We start from the raw sequence: 17,759 nt of genomic DNA on the forward strand, positions 1-17,759 counted from the left end.
GTTTCAGTTCTTAAAAAAAAAAAAAAAAAAAAATCCGACAACCAAACCCTGCCCGGGAATGGGAATGTGACGCTCTTCCCCCTCCCCCGGCTGCAGCCGTCCAAGTTTCTATGAGTCAAACGTTTGCAATGTGTTACCGAAATGTTACCAAGCTGGAATGCGGCATCCAGAGGGCTCAGCTCGTAAAACTTTTGTTTGCTGGCCGGGAGAAAGTGTCACCGGCACAGAATTCGGTTCTTCCTCCTCTTCCTTTTGTTTTTCCCATCCCCGAGAGGGTTAAATGGCTCTGCAGCGCTGACACCCGATGACGGCGGCGTTAACCCAGCACTCCCGGTCCCAGTGGGAAGGGAAATTGTGCAGTTCGCTGAGAAACCAAGGGAAACGGGGCAGCCTGAGCGAGCAGGTGGGAAATGAGAGAAATGAAAGCGTCCAGACACAAAATCCCGGAACGGTTTGGGTTGGAAGGGGCCTTAAAGCTCAGCTTGATCCACCCCTGCCCAGGGCAGGGACACCTTGCATTAAATCAGGTTGTTCCAAGCCCCATCCCAGGGACAGACCTCAGCTCCTGAAACTCAGCTTCCCAAACATGAGCTTTGGGATTTTGGGGTGAGAAAAGCGCTGGTTCCTCATCTGACAGTCCTGGGGTTCGGCCCGAGATGGAAAGATGGTGGAAGAACTTCCAGCCAAGACAGCAAAATCTCAGCCCAACTTCTTCCAGCATCATCTGCTCTGGGTCTGCAGAAATGCTGAGGGACAGGGACACAGCAGGGACAGGGACACAGCATCATCGGCTGGATCTGGAATCCTCGGGGACACAGCAGCATCTGATCTGAAATGCTGAGGGACAGGGACACAGCAGGGACAGGGACACAGCAGCATCTGCTGGATCTGGAATGCTGAGGGACAGGGACACAGCAGCATCTGATCTGAAATGCTGAGGGACAGGGACACAGCAGGGACAGGGACACAGCAGCATCTGCTGGATCTGGAATGGTGAGGGACAGGGACACAGCAGCATCTGATCTGAAATGCTGAGGGACAGGGACACAGCAGCATCTGCTGGATCTGGCGGGAGTTGGGGCCGCAGCTCTGAGCTTTGCTCTCACAGTTGGAGCACAACCTGGAAGAGCCCGTGAGGATGATGAGTGCAAGAAGGAAAGCAGGAGAGAGGGGAGGAAGCCGAGGGACTGTCCTGCTGTGCTTGCAAGCCTGAGTCCTTCCAGGAGGTGGCTCCTTCCCCCTGGAATTCCCGCCCCCAAAGCCTTTCCAAGGGTGGAGCCCTCACCTTGCTGAAGGACCTTCAGGGTTCGGCTGCAGGAGGAGACGGTGATGCTCTTCCTGCCTCACCCAGCCCTGCTGGCCCCATGCGGGGCTGGCTGCAGGTTCTGCCTCTGTGTGAGGGAAGGGAAATCTCCATCAGCCAGGAGGATCCTCCCGGGAGCCTTGCACAGGGACAGACTCCACCTCATCCGCCGGGGCTGCCCTGCTTTGTGCAGAGAGCGCAGGAGCTCTCCTGGGAGAGGAGCTGGGCTCCCTGCCCTGCTCCTGGGCTGGAGAATCGCAGCCAACCTGTCCTGGCAATTCCCAGCCCAAGCTCTAATTATCCTTTCATGCCAATGGGAGCGATGGCAGTGGAAAAGGAGGGCTGTGCTCGTCCTTCTCCCACCTCTAGAAGCCAAGTGATGCCCTGCAGAAATGCCATGGGTGAAAAAAATTGTTTGTGGCATTTTCACAACACTGTTCTCAGATAAAAGAACTTGGAATTCTGAAACAGGAGGGAAAAAAGATAAAATAAAGATCTCAGGGAAAGATCTGAGGGAAAGGCAATGGGCAAGATGTGCTGAGAAGGGAGTTTGACACCAGCCATGCAGAACTGAGTGCCCAGGACAGGGTCTCTCCTCTCCAGGGCTCAGCCAGCTCCTGTAATGAGCTACAAACTTTTGCCCTCTTGGAGCTTTGCATCATTTGCACGTCAGGTGCAAGGAGAGGCAGGAGCTGCCAAAAGCAGAGCAGCTCAAAGGCCAGGGGCAGATAAGAGACACTGCCCTGCTCAACAAAGAGACATTTCCAGACCTGAGGAAGTGAGGCAATCCTGGCTAATTAAAATGACTGACCAAAGTCTCCCAGGAGGACTAAAGAGGGTGAAAGATGAAAATCTTTGTGTTTCAAAGGTGAAGAGAGCAGGAGAGCTCACCTGGGAAGGTGGGAGCTGTCCCTGCACATGGCAGGGGTGGGGCTGGATGGGCCCTCAGGTCCCTTCCAACCCAAACCCTTCTGTGATCAGCAGGTGGAAAATCCAAGCTGCTATTTCTGCCTGCAACGAGGCCACAGCAGGTCCCAGATGGTGTTTGGGAGCATAAAGGGGCGGATGGAGTTTGGAAAAATTTTGGGTAAAAAATTTGAGCTTTGCTGAAAACCCCAATGCCCAAATCTCCTTCAGCACCTCCTCCCTCCCAGTCCAGGCACAAGGACCAGGCTGTGCTGCATGGTCTGAGCAGGCTCAGCACCATCCCACGTGCTGACAAGAGCCCAGCTTTGGCTCCCAGAGCCCTGAGATCCCCTCCCAGCCCGGGGAGAGGGGAGCTGCCAGCAGTGCCCTCAGACAGACACAAAGCAGAGCTGAGGGCTGCAGCAGCAGCAGCGTGGGCAGCAGATGCCCGAGGCAGCGAAGGGGAGCTGCCTGCAGCCACATCTCTCCATAGAAGGCAGGGAAGGAGCAGGTTTGTTTCTGCAGGAGGAGAAGAGTTATGGCTGCGAGAAACGGCGGCTAAAAATACCCCGAGGAGCAGGGAGGTCACTTGGGAGAGACCCAGGCCCTGTGCACGGCTGGGGCAGAGGTGGCAGTGCCACACGTGTGGCACCGTGGCCTCCTGCCAGCCACTGCAGGGAGGGCGTTCAGAGCACCCAAGGGGCAGAACTGGGGTGGCCCAGACCCCCAAACAGAGCCCTGTGCCCCTGTTTGAGGCTCTGCAGGCAGCAGCCTTTGTTTGGAATTAGGGCACAACTGAATCTCTGCAGGTGCTGCACACCAATATTGGGATGGAGCAGGGAACAGAGATATCAGCCCCAGGAAACAGAGATATCAGCCCCAGGGAGCAGAGACATCAACCCCAGGAAACAAAGATATCAATCCCAGGGGACAGAGATATTGACCCCAGGAAGCAGAGATATCAACCCCAGCTCAGGAAAGGGCTCAGTGTCCCCCATCTCTTGTCCATGTCACAAACACCAAAAAGGTTTTGGGTATGAGACATCCGTGCCCCCCACACCTCTGACCCCATTGGGATGCTCTCATTGACTGGAGAACCCTGGCACATTTTCCTGGTTCAGTGATGTTCCACTGTTCATTCAGGCAGGTTAAACTCACCTGTTCTCCCAGCTCTGAGCTCCCAGGGATGGAGGAGGCACCACCAGCATCCAGCCCAGCACCGCCCTGGAGACCTCACCCAGCAGCAAATCTGCTCAAGCCATTTGCCATCTCAAGTTTCAGCTGCAGAAAAGGCATTTCCAGTCATTTCTCCTCTTTTGAAGGGGCTGGTCCCTGTGGACCGCTCTGCAGCGAGGGCGTGAGGAGGATCTTGCCTGGCCTGGGTCCCAGTAAATCACAGTTCAGAGACAGCTGAACTCCATTTTATGATTATTAACCCCAGCCCTGCTCATTTGTTTGGCCTGTCTGAGGCTATATTTAGTGATGGGTGCAGGCATGGCCGGGGGGGAATTGTGTGCAGCTGTTAAACAGAACCCCCCACCTTCCCAAAAAATGATTTAAAAAAAAAAATAAATAAATAAAAAGCCAACAAAACAGGAAGAGTAGGGTTGGAAAATGAGAAGCAGCTGTGAAGAGGAGGGATGAGGTGTCATACAGGGAGGACTGACTTCAAACCTTGCAGGAAACGTATGAGAAATTTCCCGGCCACTTTTGTCATCCATCATCCCCTCCCGTGTCCCGTGGTGGCTCTTGGCTCCTGCCACAGCCTGTGAGTGCCAGGGCCAGGAGCATCTCGGGCTGGGCTCAGCAGGAGCAGCCACAGAAGAGGCTGTTTGCCCTCACACTGCCATCAACAAAGTCCTGCTGTGCCTTTGTGACAGCCCCAAATCACCACAGATGGATTAAATGTCACCAACAGGCAGGTGCTGAGCTCCGGGGAGGTTCTGGGAATTTCAGCAATGGGAAAGCTTTGAGCAGGGGTGGTGAAACGCTCCGAGCATTCTCGTGTGCTGAGGGAGTGCAGGACAGGAGCAGGATGGAAAAACAGAGGTGGAGAAACGTGGAGGTGCCTTGCTGAGATCAGAGCTCTCTTCCTGCCCCCTCCAGGCTCAGATCCTGGCACAGAGCAGCAGGAGAGGCTGCTCTCCTCATCCTGGTTCATTTTGGAGCTGTCAGAGAGGGGTGAACCAGGCAAGGAGGGGCTGTCCCTGACAATGGCAGGGACATGAAATGAGATGGGCTTGAAGTCCCCTCCAAGCCAAACCATCCTGGGATTCTGATTTATCCCACGTTCCTGGAGGAGCTCAGACCTGGAAGGGGCATTGTGGGGGAGGAAACGAAACGTCACTTACTCTGAGGCCCAAAACCAGCGCTGAACCCATCTCTTGGCTCTTCCCCAGCTTTCCTGGTGCCTCTAACGGCAGCAGCAGCACCTGAGGCGCTGCTGGGGCAGGTGCTGCAGCAGTTTAACGTTCCACCTGCAGGCAGAGCTCAGGGGAGGCAATGCCAGTGCCCAGCTCATGCCCAGCTTTGGCTGGGGATGCCAGTCCATCACCTGGCCAGGTGAACCCCAGCATTGACCTGGAAATCACTCCCAGCTGGGGCTGGGGGTCCATTCCTGGGGTCTGCCCCCTTGTCCTTCCACCCTTGCAGTAGTTTCCTGTTTGGGGTGCAAGGGCCTGGCAGGGTTTGTTTTGCTGCAGCACAGGCTGCTCTCTCAGAGCTGGCTTCCCCCAGGCTGTGGTTTCAGCAGCTGCCAGCCCCAGCCCTGCCACAGTCAGGTGTGAGCGACCGCACCGGAGCCGGGGGAGCTGACATCAAGGTGCTCATCTGCAGAGGAAGGGGCTCCCAACTGAAGCACCCCGTGCTTGTGGTGACCCAGCCCAGCCCTCCCTGGCAGCGCCAGCCCCACGCTCTGGTTGTGCACCTGCTGCCTCCTTTGCTCCTCCTTTGCTTCCCAGCCAAGCACGGGCAAAGGGCTGGGATGGAACTGGGAGATCAGATTCTCTCTGTGGGCTGGGATGGAACTGGGAGATCAGATTCTCTCTGTGGGCTGGGATGGAATTGGGAGATCAGATTCTCTCTCCCATCTCAGGCTCACCATGGTTTTCACTCTTCCAGGGTGGAGGAACTGTCAGTGTCCCTCTGTGTGTCCTGAGGTCACAGAATTCCAGAATCCCCGAGGCTGGAAAAGCTCTGCAGGATCATTGAGCCCAACCTGTGCCCAGTCCCCACCTTGTCACCAGCCCAGAGCCCCCCAAGCTGTGTTCAATGCCCACCCCAGAGCCCACCCAACCTGTGCCCAATGCCCACCTTGTCACCATCCCAGTCCCCACCCAACCTGTGCCAAATCCCCACCTTATCATCCATGCCAGAGCCCCCCAACCTGTCCCCAGTCCCCACCTTGTCACCATCCCAGAGCCCACCCAACCTGCGCCCAATTCTCACCTTGTCCCCACCCCAGAGCCCACCCAACCTGCGCCCAATTCTCACCTTGTCCCCACCCCAGAGCCCACCCAACCTGTGCCCAATTCTCACCTTGTCCCCACCCCAGAGCCCACCCAACCTGTGCCCAATTCTCACCTTGTCACCATCCCAGAGCCCCCCAACCTGTCCCCAGTCCCCACCTTGTCACCATCCCAGAGCCCACCCAAGCTGTGTTAAATCCCCACCTTGTCATCACCCCAGAGCCCACCCAACCTGTGCCAAAATCCCCACCTTGTCACCATCCCAGAGCTCCGAGTGTCACCTCCAGCCATTCCTTGGGCACCTCCAGGGATGGGCACCCCAAACCCCCCTGGGCAGCCCCTGCCAAGGCCTGGCCACCCTTTCCATGGAGAAATCCTTCCTCAGAGTACGGGCAGAGCTCAGCAAGGCTGTGCCCCCCATCCTGCTTTGGGTCTCTAAGCCCAGGGGATTTTCCTAAAGAGAAAGGAGAGCTGTGACAGCGGCAGAACCCTGGAGAAACTCTGGCTCTGTGCAAACACATTTGAAACTCAGAACTTCTTTTCCAACCCAAATTTGCTGCAGCCTGGAGGGATTTAACCCCTTGTTTTGCTGCTCCATCTCCATGCAGGCAGGAGAGGGGGAATGTGGAGAGAGAATCTGATTCACTCTGCAAATCCCCAGTTGGGAGAAGGAGCTTGATTTACCAAGGCCAGAGGTAGTAAAGAGCTTGGACAGGAATTTGCACTAAACCTTTGACACACAAGACATTTCCCTTTCAGGCCAAGGCAAACAAAGGAAGGAAGTGTCTGGGACTTTTAAAGCGACCTAGTGGAGACAGGTAAGGGCAGATAAGGGCTGGAGGAAGAGTGGGCTGGGCCAGGGAAGGATCCAGTTTTAGGGATTTGTTGGAATCCTGAGCGCTCTGCAAATCAGGCTGAGGGAAGGCAAAACCACCTGGGGAAGGAAGGGCCCTTTGCAATGGGAGAAAGAAGCTGAACATCCCCAAAATGCTGAGCACGGCCTTTCTATTCACTCCCTGCCTTTTTTCCACTCACTTTGGAAAGTTCTCCGTGCCTGAGGCTGGCAGGGTTTCCAGGCTCATGAGCTGCTCACCAGCAGGCTCTGCACTCTCCTGGCTCATCCCTGCCACATCTTTGGATTTCTCAGCATCACCCTTGGAGTCTTTGCCCCGTTCCTGCACTCAGCTCCTGTAATAAAAAAAAAAAAGCAGCTGGAGCTGTTCCTGTGAAAGGGAGAACAACAGTGTGTGGTGGAGAGATGGAAGCAATAAATGATAAAAAACTCTTCATTGATGCTGTTCTCTGTCCCCATCCACCTCATCCCTGATTTTCCTGGTACAACACCCCTGATCCCTCATCCCTAATTTCCCTGGTACAACACCTCTGGTCCCTCATCCCTGATTTTCCTGGTACAACACCTCTGGTCCCTCATCCCTGATTTTCCTGGTACAACATCCCTGGTCCCTCATCCCTGATTTTCCAGGTACAACATCCCTGATCCCTCATCCCTGATTTTCCTGCTACAACACCCCTGATCCCTCATCCCTGCTGAACAGGATTGCTTCAGCATCGTCCCAGCTGACAGATTTAAAGTGCCAAGCTTAACCCAGCCTGTACAGGGTTAATTTCCCTCTCAGGATTTCAGTTTCTCCCTGGAGCCCTCTCTTTGGTGACTCCACAGGTTCCCTGTGAATCCCTCTGGGAACTTTTTGCTCTTTGACCTCAAATCTTTCCTTTCTCCATTAAATTGCTTCTGTTTGTTTTTAACCCTTTTCTCCTCGAGATACAACACAGTGACGTTCACAACGAGGCTCTGGGGGATCCCCAGAAGGGATGGAGGATAATTGGTGAGACCCCAGGGCCAGGAGGAGCAGGGGGGGTCCTCAGTGCTGTCCCCACAGCCACAGAGTCACTGACCTCGTTCCTTGGCCTTATCTTGTGGGGAGTTTTGCATTCTGAGTCATTAAACAAACACAGGGACTGCTCTGCCTGGCCAGGACTCCCAGGGCCCAGAGCAGGGCTTGGATGAGGTTCCTCCACACTGAGACCATGAAAAACAAAGCTGCAGCTTTCCGGGTTATTTATAAAGCAAACTGCACAAACAAACCTTTCCTACCCACAACAGTCAATGTTATGAATCCATAATTCTCCTTTTCCTACGGGGACCTTGTTTGTGACTCATTCCTGGCCTGCCTCGGGGGCTCCCAGTGCATGAGCTGGGAATGAGGAGCTGGGAATGAGGAGTTGCTCACAGTGAGGAAGAGCTCGGCAGAGGCAGCCGAAGGCTCCCTGCAAGTGCTCAGCACTGGCCACCCTCCTTCCCCACCACTGAGCCCAGAAAAGCCATCAGTGGGACAATCAAATCCTTCCAAATCCCAGAAAATTGGCTGGAGCACCATCTGGAGGCAGCTCCTGGAAGGCGTGGGCAGAGCTGTGACACCTTTCCCAGGATGGGGACGTGGCTGTCCCTCTGTCCCCTCTGCTGGGGCGATGTCCCCATCACCAGGGACCCTCCATGAGGAGCTCCCATCCCACCAGGACACAGCAGGACCTGGGATTCAATGTCCCTGAGCTGCAGATCCTTGTCCTGTTCTCTCTCTCTCTCTGAGGATCACAATTTTCTCCCCCATTCTGTGCATTTACAACCACAGTGTAACTTTTTGCCCGTGTTTCTCTGCCCTCCATTAGTTCATGTTGCTGGGGCACAGATGGATCTGTGAAATCAGGGAGTACTTCTCCAGAAGTCCTTGGTCTGTTTGGCCTTGATTTGCTATCGATTTTTGCTGGCCTTGATTTGCTATCGATTTTTGCTGAGCTTGATTTGCTATCAATTTTTCTAAGATTTTCTTTCAAGGGCCAGTCTGACTAAAAGTATCTTCTGCTGGGTTTGACCACAACTTTCAGCTATCCTGCTCCATCTTTCTGATAGCACCGGGTGCCATTTCCCTCTGCTCTCTGGAGGTGGAAACGATTGCATTTTTAAATTCTGCTGATGCTGAGAGGAGCTGCGATTCCTAAGAAGCGATGCTGTGCGTGCCCTGACACGTTTCATGTCTCAGCACTCAGCTGCGCTCTGAGCCTTCAGTGAAGAGCCTGGAATTGGTTGGGTTTTTTTTCAGGGATTTGCTTTCTGTAATCTGATCATTCACGTTGTTCACAAAGACAACTTGATTTTTCAATACGTGATCCGCTTTCTCCACGGCTGATTGAGGCTTCCTGCACAATGAGCTGACTCTTTGTTGCCAGTTCCTGAGGAATTCTCACCAAACACGGGCTTGGAAAGCATTTGCCAGCTCCGTGGCTGCTTTGGGATGCCCACCCTGGGAATGTGTTTAAGGCTGATGCATCCCTGGGTGTTGTTTTTCTCTTCATCTCCTATGTCCACAGCATTAAACACTTCCTTCCCCTTCAGCCCTCGAGGCTTTTCTCAAAGCTGGAAGCCCAGGGGCAGCTGAGCAGGGCCTCCCTATCACCAGGATCTGCTTATCTGCAGCTCAAAGGAAATTCTGCTTGGCTGCTGAGCTCCAGCTCCGGATGAAAGGATGAAATGATGAAGTGCCCGCATCGGTGAGAGGGGCTCAGGAGCTGCTCCCCAGGAAGATTGGCTGGGAAAGCAATCAGGGGCTCTCCTTGCACGGGGTCAGAGCCAGCCCAGTGCCACGGGACCCATCCCAGGCTCTCAGGGAAGAGATTTCAGGATTTCGGTGCTTCAGAGAGACCGAGTCCAGGGACCCCATAAACATTTACACAGGGAGAAAGATCGCAGGGCTGAAACATCAAATAAAACCCCCTGGAATGAAATACGACCGCAAGGGCTGGATGAAGCCATTAGAAAGTCTGGGCAGGTTTAAGAGCTCACTTGTGTGGAAAAGGGGGGGGGTTTGGTATTTTCAAGTGTTTCTTCATCACTCACGGCGTTCCCCAGGGCCTGGAGCGTGCCCGTGCTGCTAAAAATAAACCACTCAGGAAGGTTTGACAGCCTTCTCACAGCTTCAGGTGCTCCGAGCTGAAAAAGAGGAGAAAAAGCCAGGAGGGAAAAATGGATGAGGCTGTTAGACGTGCCTGGGTGAGAAATAACCACCTCCAGCTCCGCTTGACAGAGGAGTGAGCAGGGAGCTGTGGTCTCGCTGGGGGCAAATCATAGTTTAGAGAAAACAGCTCACCTCTGTCCCTTTGTTTCCTGGAAGCTGATGGAGGAAGACTCAGAATCTGGGGGAGAGAGACAGAGCTTGTTTTCTCTTTCTAGAAGACACCGCGTGTTTTTATTCTCCCCGTTCTTTGTGCGTGCGTTTAGATAAAAGTTGGGACACAAAGGCTTGCCTGGGCTGGTGCCAAGCTAAAGCTCAAGAAAACAAACCTCAACCTTCAAGGCCGAGAGGTTCAGTGGCTCGTTAAAGCCAGTCCTGCTCGCACAGGAAATCACATCGTGTAATCTCTCTTGTTTGGGACTTTGGCAAAGGTAAAATCCTTCTCGGGAGGGAGCGCTGCCATTTCGGAGAGCAGCAGCCCAAGAGAAACACAGCATTTGAGGGAGCAGGGGTTTTTCAGGATCTGTCCGCAGAAATACCCTGGTTGGGAGAGCAATTATTAATTTCATGGCAATTAAAATTATTTTCTATGCTATCTACAGAAGCCTCCACCAATAGAGGTGAGAAATAAACATTCTCCTGTCCCATCCACCATTCCTGATCCAACTCTTTAAGCTCTCAAAAACACACTTCAGCTCTTCCCTTCTGTTCTGCAAGGAAACCACAGACAATTGTCCCCTGTGTGGGGCTTGTCGCAGTCCTGGATACGCTCTGGGGTGATTTTATCCGAAGCGTTTCTCTCTCTTTCTCATGGGCCATGTGGAACAGTATCAAAAGCCATAAAACTTTATGTATTTACAGCCTCTTCTGGGAGCACAGCGCTCAGAACATCGTTGTAGATGTAAATTAGCTCAATTATCTTTGCTTGGGATGGTTGGATCTTGCCCAATTACCGTTGCAGTTTCTCATTCTCTGTGGTGCTGACAAACAACGCGTTTAAGTGCTTGTTCCGCTGTTTTCCCAATCCCAACACCACATAATTCTCTCTGATCTTCAGCCTCTGTTTTAAAAGAAACCTTTGGCATTCTTCCTTGATTATTTTCCACCCTCTCTCGGGTTAAGGTTCCCTTCTTGGCTTTCTGGCACCTGCAGAGTGAATTTAATCTTGCCCAAATCACCTGAAATTGTATCATAAATTCTAGTCCATCTCTACCCTGTTTTTTCCTTACTATACTGAGATTTCTCTCCTCCCTCAATTATAAACCCTCATCTGATCCATCACCCTTTGAAGTTTTGACATTTCAGCCTTCTTGGCATTACCCTCCATCAGCTCCTTGTCTGGAGAACAACTGAGATCCACGGATTCCTTCCACACCAGAAACTCTTCCATTAATTGCCAGTGAGAGCTGCTGCAATCTTATCAAATCTGAACACTGCAATTTTTCATTATTCTTATGCCACGATAGCAGGGCCACGTGCCTTTGGACCAGCTGCTGGAATCAGAAATTCTGATTTTCCCTCGTGCTCTGGCTTTCATTAATTAACAGCACCAAAAATCCCATGGATTCTCTTGTACCCTCTCCTGGTGGGCCTGGTCTCCTCCTCATCGATTCATTTCTGGAGTAAACAACAAAGAAAGAGTAAAAAAAAGAGTGGCTGCTCTCTCTGTGTCCTCATCGTGCTCTGAGCTGAACCGTTCCCAGTCCCCTGGAATGACTGAGCAGGTCCTGGATGCTCCCAGCACTGCAAAACCACAACACTGAGACCCTCAGGGGGTGTCTGAACTCAGGGGCTGCTCCAAGTGGAGCTGCAGGAGCCACCTCCAGCCTTTCACACAGAATCCCTGAATTATTCAGGTTGGAGAAGCCCTCTGAGACCAAGCTGTGCCTGATCCCCACCAGTCGTTCCCTGGACACCTCCAGGAGGTGAGACCTTCCCAATGCCTGACACCCTTCCCATGAAGAAGTTCCTCCTGGATTTTCACTGCCTTATTTTGAATTTCCTGCAGTTTTCCTCTCTCCCAGATGGGGTGAAGGCTGCAGCCCCTCACAGGGCAGGAGCTGGATCAAAAGGGAGAGTTCAGAGCTCCCACCATCCCAACCCCTCCCGGCCCTGCTGCTCTCCCTGCCCCAGATGAGCCCCTGGAGCAGCAAATGCTCCGGGTTTATCGCCCCATCAGAGCAGTTGGAAGACAGTTGAGTGTCTCTGGGGTGCTGATAGCAGGGAGGGCTTTGCTGTGGCAGATAAGCTGCCCTCCCCGAGCAGCCAGGGCAGGCCGTTGGTATCTCGGTGCCCTCCATCCCTGCAGACACACCCTGGGGCTGGGGGCAGTTAACTGAACCCCTCGCTATCACCGGGGCTCTGCTCCCTGCAGTCGTTTCTCCCGTGCTGATCGAGGCTCTGCAGTGACCTCTCTGCCTCAGCCAGCTGTAAACAGGCACTCATGGGTTTGGGGATGGATTAATTCAGGAGAGAGGAGCTTCTGGAAGGTATTTGGAAGGTTTTGAAATGCGCAACAGCTCCATTTTCTGCTTGAGTGGCTGCCCAGGGGAGAAAAGCATCAACAGCATCCCCTGTTGGGTTTGGGGGAACCAGGAGTGTCTGGAGTGCAGCTCTTCCCTGCCAGCTCCAGCCAGAGCTCCCTGTGTCACCCCACAGCAGCAAATCCAGGCTCTGGTGGTCACCCAGCACTCAGCTGTGAGCAAGGCAGAAAATCCAGGCCACCTTTATCCAGAGGAATCAGTAGATCCAAGACTGGAGTGAGGAAGAACCAGGGTGTGCACACCCAAAGCATTTGGAAAAAAGGAGAGCAAATATTGCTGCGAGGAAACAATATTGGTATCACAGTTTCTGCCTATATTACATTAAAAATATTTCCTTTTTCATTTTAAACGCTGCCCAGTCCTTCCCTTGGGACCTGCTCAGCTCAGGAGGATGAACACCTTCCCCAGGCAGCCCTCTGAGGTCCTGCTCTGTTTTCTTCCATGGGAAACCACGTCTTTCCCAAATATAGATATTTTCATCCAAATAAAGATATTTTCATCCAAATAAAGATATTTTCATCCAAATAAAAGGGAAAGGGTTGGAATATTGTTAAAATGAATCCAGCTGCGAGGCAGAAACCTAAAAGCGGTGAAAAGCATCGCTGTTTTCCCCAGGCTGGGGAGAGAGCGGCGCTGCACAAACCCAGCAGTGTCATCTGTGGGGAGCCTCTGCCATCTGCTGGCACCTGAAGCAGCTCCTGAGCTCGGGAGAGGTTGTCAGCAAACAGAGAGGAGGGGAAAATGGGAATTTTTGAAGTTCCTAAGCCCTTTTCTGGGAGAAACATTACCTGTTTTGGTCTCATCAAAAATACTGAGGTCATAGGAAGGTTTGTGTTGGGAGTGACCGAAAAATCATCCAGTTCCACACCCCTGCCATGGTTCCACCAGACCAGGGTCATGACTTCAACACCTCTGTGCAAGGTTTATCAGGTTTAAAGTCTGCTTTTGCCACCTTCTCTCCCCGTGGGAGCAGCACAGCCAATGGGAGCTGAAAAGGGGCAATAGAAACTGTGGCAAACAGAAAACCCCTGTTTGTCACCTGTCCTCTTACTCACAGCAGCCTCACCTGGACCTGAATGCCAGTAAGGAAGTTGGAGACAATTGACAGAGGTTCCGCCAGGACTCAGACTGTGTCAGGGAAATTCTGCAGCCACACCTTAAAATATTTTTAGTTCTGGCCTTGGCTACTCAGATGGAGCTTCTTGAAGCTTCCCAAGGCTTTGCAGAACAGCATTTCCAGGTTCTGTCTTTCCTGCTCCACATTGCAGCTCACCCTGGTGGTGCAGAGCCCCTTCCTTGTGGCCCAGAATCGGCTGAAGGAACTTTATAACAAACAGGTGCTTTTCTGGACAAATAAACCAGGATTTCCTTTCAGCCAGCTCAGAATTCGATCGGTGTTTTTTGATGTAACAGAATGTTTTGAAGCCAAGGACTGTTTTCAAACCACCAACAAAAATATTTGTATTATTTTTTCCTCTGCATCTCATTGCAGCTCTTTTGCTTTTCCTTCCCACCATTTATCTTTCACAACACCAAGCCTTGCCTGTACTTCCTATTTGGCTGCTGGTTGGTAGTTTTCTCATTTGCTGTTATTTTTGACTTCCATCCAAGCTTTGTATGATATTAATAGCTGTTGCAAAGAACTGTAATCATCCTCAAACCAGCCCTAATATTAGCAGAAGTAGCCAAGAACTGTTGTCAAGGCCTGAGGGATTGGAGCAGTGAATTTTCTCCTCCATCCTGCCAGTTCTGCCCCAGCCCAGGGAGACAAAACATCTGCTCAGCACCCAACTCACACAAACCCATCCAGGCCACCCCAGGCAAGAGAGAAGCAGCTTGGTCAAGCTCAAATGCACAAAAAGATGCTGAAAGAAGATGCTGATGTGAAGATTCAAGAATTAGATGTTACCCGTTGTCTAATTAATGCTTCAGCCTAATCAAGATAGAGCAATCACTCATTGTTCATCCAGCAGTGCTAACGCTAATAGCTAAATTACTCATTTTCTATTAAAGGTTGTCAGCAACAGAAAAAATAAACAGGGGATAAAAGCATCTACCCTGCTCCTCCAGCAGTAAATTCTCCTCCTTCCCTTGCTGCAGTGACTCATCAGCATCCTGAGGGGAAAATAGTGATGGGTTTCTTCCTCTTTGCTGGGAGCAATGTGATTCTAAGGCTGGTGGTTTCTTCCTTCTCTGCTTAGAGTTTACTTGAGGCTACGTTTTAAAATGTATTTTCTGCTATTCTCTCCACTGGAATCTTTCTTCCCAAGGCTGCAATCCCACATTACACCCAGACACACCACGTGCCCTGCATTTTACCTGTATTTTTGCTGTCACACACCACGTGCTCTGCATTTTACCTGTATTTTTCCTGTTGCTTCCACTGGTTTCTGTCACCTGCCAGAACCTCAGTGGTTAGCAGTGGCTTCCTGGTGAGTTGCTGATAGCCCTGGGGCCATCTCCAGCTCAGCATCCTGTGCTCTCTCAGCATTTCCTGCTCCTTAGGGAAGGATTTTTTGGGATTTTCCCCAGGTGCACTGCTGTACCTCACACCAAACGGTGCAAATGCAATTGTCATCACCTTTTTTTTGGGCAGTTTCTGTGACAGGCACATGAGAAACTCCAGCAAAACTGACAGGGCAGATCCAGACAAGGCCTGGGGACTAAGTCCTGCAGAGTCACAAGGAGCCTTTGGCTCATCACTGATGATGCCAGCGTGATGCCATGCTTCCATTCTGATGGATCCTCGATCACCTTACAACTTTTAGGAAGAACCTGGTGTAACACTGAAGGCCTTTTCAGCAGGGAGGTCTCCAGGGGGGAGTCCAGACCCTGCTGCTCTGACCACAGGGTTCCCTTTGTCTATCTAGCCCCAGCACCATTTTATGAGGGGAAGGTGATAACTTTCAGATAGGAAGAGAATACTTTCATTTTTGGTTTAAACTCTTCCTGTTTCGTTTCTTCCTCGGCAAGTAGTTTCACCTGACTCCACCCAGGAGAGAGCTTTCTTATTTAAGGTTCAGCCTCCAGGTTACACACTATTGTGCTCAGGATCTGCTGCTGGGTGGAAGAGCCAAGCCCTCATCCCTCAACAGTGACATGATGGCCGCAGCAAAACTGGGGTGAGTGCACAGCATCCCTTCTTGTCACAGCTCAGGATGAGGGGGGGACAAGGCTCAACACAGCATCCTGCTCAGAACCTCTCCATGGTTAAGGCTGGAAAGGGCCCCTGAAAGTCACCTTGTCCAAGGTGCTGCATCCAGACAGCTCTGGAGTCTCTCTGAGGGTAGATACTGCACAACCTGTACAGGAAAAATGTGCAAGGCCTTTCATCTTCTCGCAGCTAAATTTCCTGATGTCCAGATGGAGCTTCCTGGGTTTGTTTGTGCCATTTTTGCCCTGGCACTGGGCACCACTAAAAAAGCCTGGCACTGCTTTGCACCCTCCCTTCAGGTATTTCTACAGCTCTAAGATCCTTCTGAGCCTTCTCTTCTCTGAACGGTCTCAGTTCCCTCAGCCTTCCCTCATGGAAGAAACACTCCAGTCTAACATCTTCCTTACCTTGCTGGCTCTTTTCTGAGCCACTTCTTCACCCTTCAGCTGAAGACACAATCCCTGCTTCCTCCCCACAGAAGGCAAAACCAGAGAAACCAGTCTTTCAACTTGTGGGTGAGGCTGGCTCTACACTCGCTTTTTTCAGCCCACCCAAGGGCCTTTGCCTTAGGTGAGAGAGCAACCCTGGCTCCAGGCACTGGTGACTCCATTCCTGGCTTGCTGTTCTTTAACGGGAAGGCTCACAGAGAGCTCCCTGAAAAATGGGCTGATTGGAACAAGGATTTGCAGGTTCCTTAGTAGCCTGAGTGCAAGGGATGTGTTGAGCAAGTGGAGAGAGTCTCCTCCTCCACCTCCCCTCCTCTTTTCTCCCTCTGTGTGGGCACACTCTTCAATAACTCACCATTTCCTCTTTGTAGCAATGAGCAGCTGAAGGAGACCTTGGATAACCTGCAGTGTCACTTCACCTGGAAGCTGGGTGTTGACTCTTTCAGTCTTTGGCATCTCCTGCAGAAGTTGCATGTTGAGATCAAGCACACAGCCCACCAGAACCAGGTGGCCCTCCTGGGGCTCCAGGCCTACCTGCACCAGATGAACAACCAAAGAGATGAAGCTCTGCAGAGCCTCAAAGCTGCTAAGGAGCACAACGACAAAAATTATCCACCGACATCTACTGCTGGCTCTTTGATCATCTACGGGAATTATGCTTGGATCCACTACCTTCAGGGCTCCTACCAGGAGGCTGAAACCTGCCTGAGACAACTTCAGCAGCTCTGCCCAAGTCCTTGGGACGTGCGGCTGATCCCATACATCCAGGCCCTCAAAGGCTGGTCCCTGCTGGCCATCAGAGCCCGGAATGGGGAACGGGCAAGAGAGTGCTTCAACACGGCCTTGATGCTTGAACCAGACAACAGCTCTTTCCGTACTGGGCTTGCAATGGCTCTTTATTCCTCCTGGAATTTCTCCTGGCAACCTGATATCGAAAGAGAAGCCAGAATCCAGTTGGAAAGAATTGTCCACACGCAGCCAGAAAACTACAGAGCCAAAATATATTTGGCCAAGCTACTTAAACAAGTTGATAGGGAAAAATCAACAAGTTTAGTTAAAGAATGTGCAGAGAGGAGCTCTGATCCTGAGGTCCTCAAACTATCAGCTTTGTTCTGGATGCCACAGTCAACAGAGCAAGCACTTCAGATCATCCAGAGAGCCCTGCAGCAGGACCCAGGTTACCACCTTCTCTACCAGGCCTTGGCCAACTGCCACAAGCAACGCTGGCTTAAAGCAGATCACAAAGACAAGGATAAGATACGGTGTAAAGCCATCAGGGACCTCCAGCAAATTGTTCAGGAACATCCAGGCCTTGACCTTACACTTGTCAAGCTGCAGTTGGCAGTGTTCATTGGTGTAAAAAAGCCAGCACAGGAAGAAAAGATCTACGAGGAGTTGCATGAGAGAATCGACACCCTGAGCCTCAGATGCCGTCAAGCCCTGAATCTCTTCTGGGGAGATTTCTTCATCTACCGGGAGAAATGCATGGACAGAGCAAAGGCCAAGTTCATGGAATGCTACAAAATCCCCGTGCAGACAGACCAGAGGAGGGAATGTGGGCTCAGGCTGTTGAAGATGGCTGAGAACTACCAGCACAACGGTGACCCCGATGCTGCCAGTGCCATCCACCACTTCCTCCAAGATGCTGACAAGCACCTGCCCAGGGAACCTGCTATGCTTGGTTTAGATGATGAGGATCACCCCATCCCACAGAGAACTGGACATGACTTTTCCCAAGGCTAGAAGGCCAAAAGGACTGCGTGGCTCTGCACAGCAGGCCCATCCTCACATGGACAAGGTGGTTCTGGCAGCTCCTCACGCCGTCCCATTGCTCAGCCATCAAATCCAGGCCCACCCGTGGGTAACCAAAACCTTCCACACGCTGCTGTGTGCTGCTGCTCCCAGAGGGAAT

The 17,759-nt window shown here is 52.1% G+C and overlaps 1 protein-coding gene across 1 annotated transcript; it reads left to right on the forward strand.

Moving 5' to 3' along the window:
* The first annotated feature begins 304 nt into the window (after positions 1-304).
* On the forward strand, positions 305-17,590 carry LOC128948781 (interferon-induced protein with tetratricopeptide repeats 1-like). Its single transcript, XM_054293551.1, has 4 exons — positions 305-403; positions 13,516-13,584; positions 15,299-15,369; positions 16,219-17,590. The coding sequence occupies exons 1-4, from the start codon at positions 305-307 to the stop codon at positions 17,588-17,590; spliced, it is 1,611 nt and encodes a 536-aa protein (XP_054149526.1).
* Positions 17,591-17,759: the final 169 nt, after the last annotated feature.

The sequence above is a fragment of the Melozone crissalis genome, unplaced genomic scaffold, assembly GCF_028551555.1.
Source record: "Melozone crissalis strain CALT ecotype California unplaced genomic scaffold, PUWL_Pcris_2 ptg000160l_1, whole genome shotgun sequence".
In the NCBI taxonomy this organism is placed as follows: Eukaryota; Metazoa; Chordata; class Aves; order Passeriformes; family Passerellidae; genus Melozone; species Melozone crissalis.

Bases quoted from the DNA above. Each gene is read 5' to 3' on its own strand.
- LOC128948781 (XM_054293551.1), top strand. From the start codon at position 305: ATGACGGCGGCGTTAACCCAGCACTCCCGGTCCCAGTGGGAAGGGAAA. The intron at 404-13,515 runs GTGGGAAATGAG...TCCACATTGCAG, and splicing joins GGGGCAGCCTGAGCGAGCAG to CTCACCCTGGTGGTGCAGAG. The intron at 15,370-16,218 runs GTGAGTGCACAG...TCCTCTTTGTAG, and splicing joins ATGGCCGCAGCAAAACTGGG to CAATGAGCAGCTGAAGGAGA.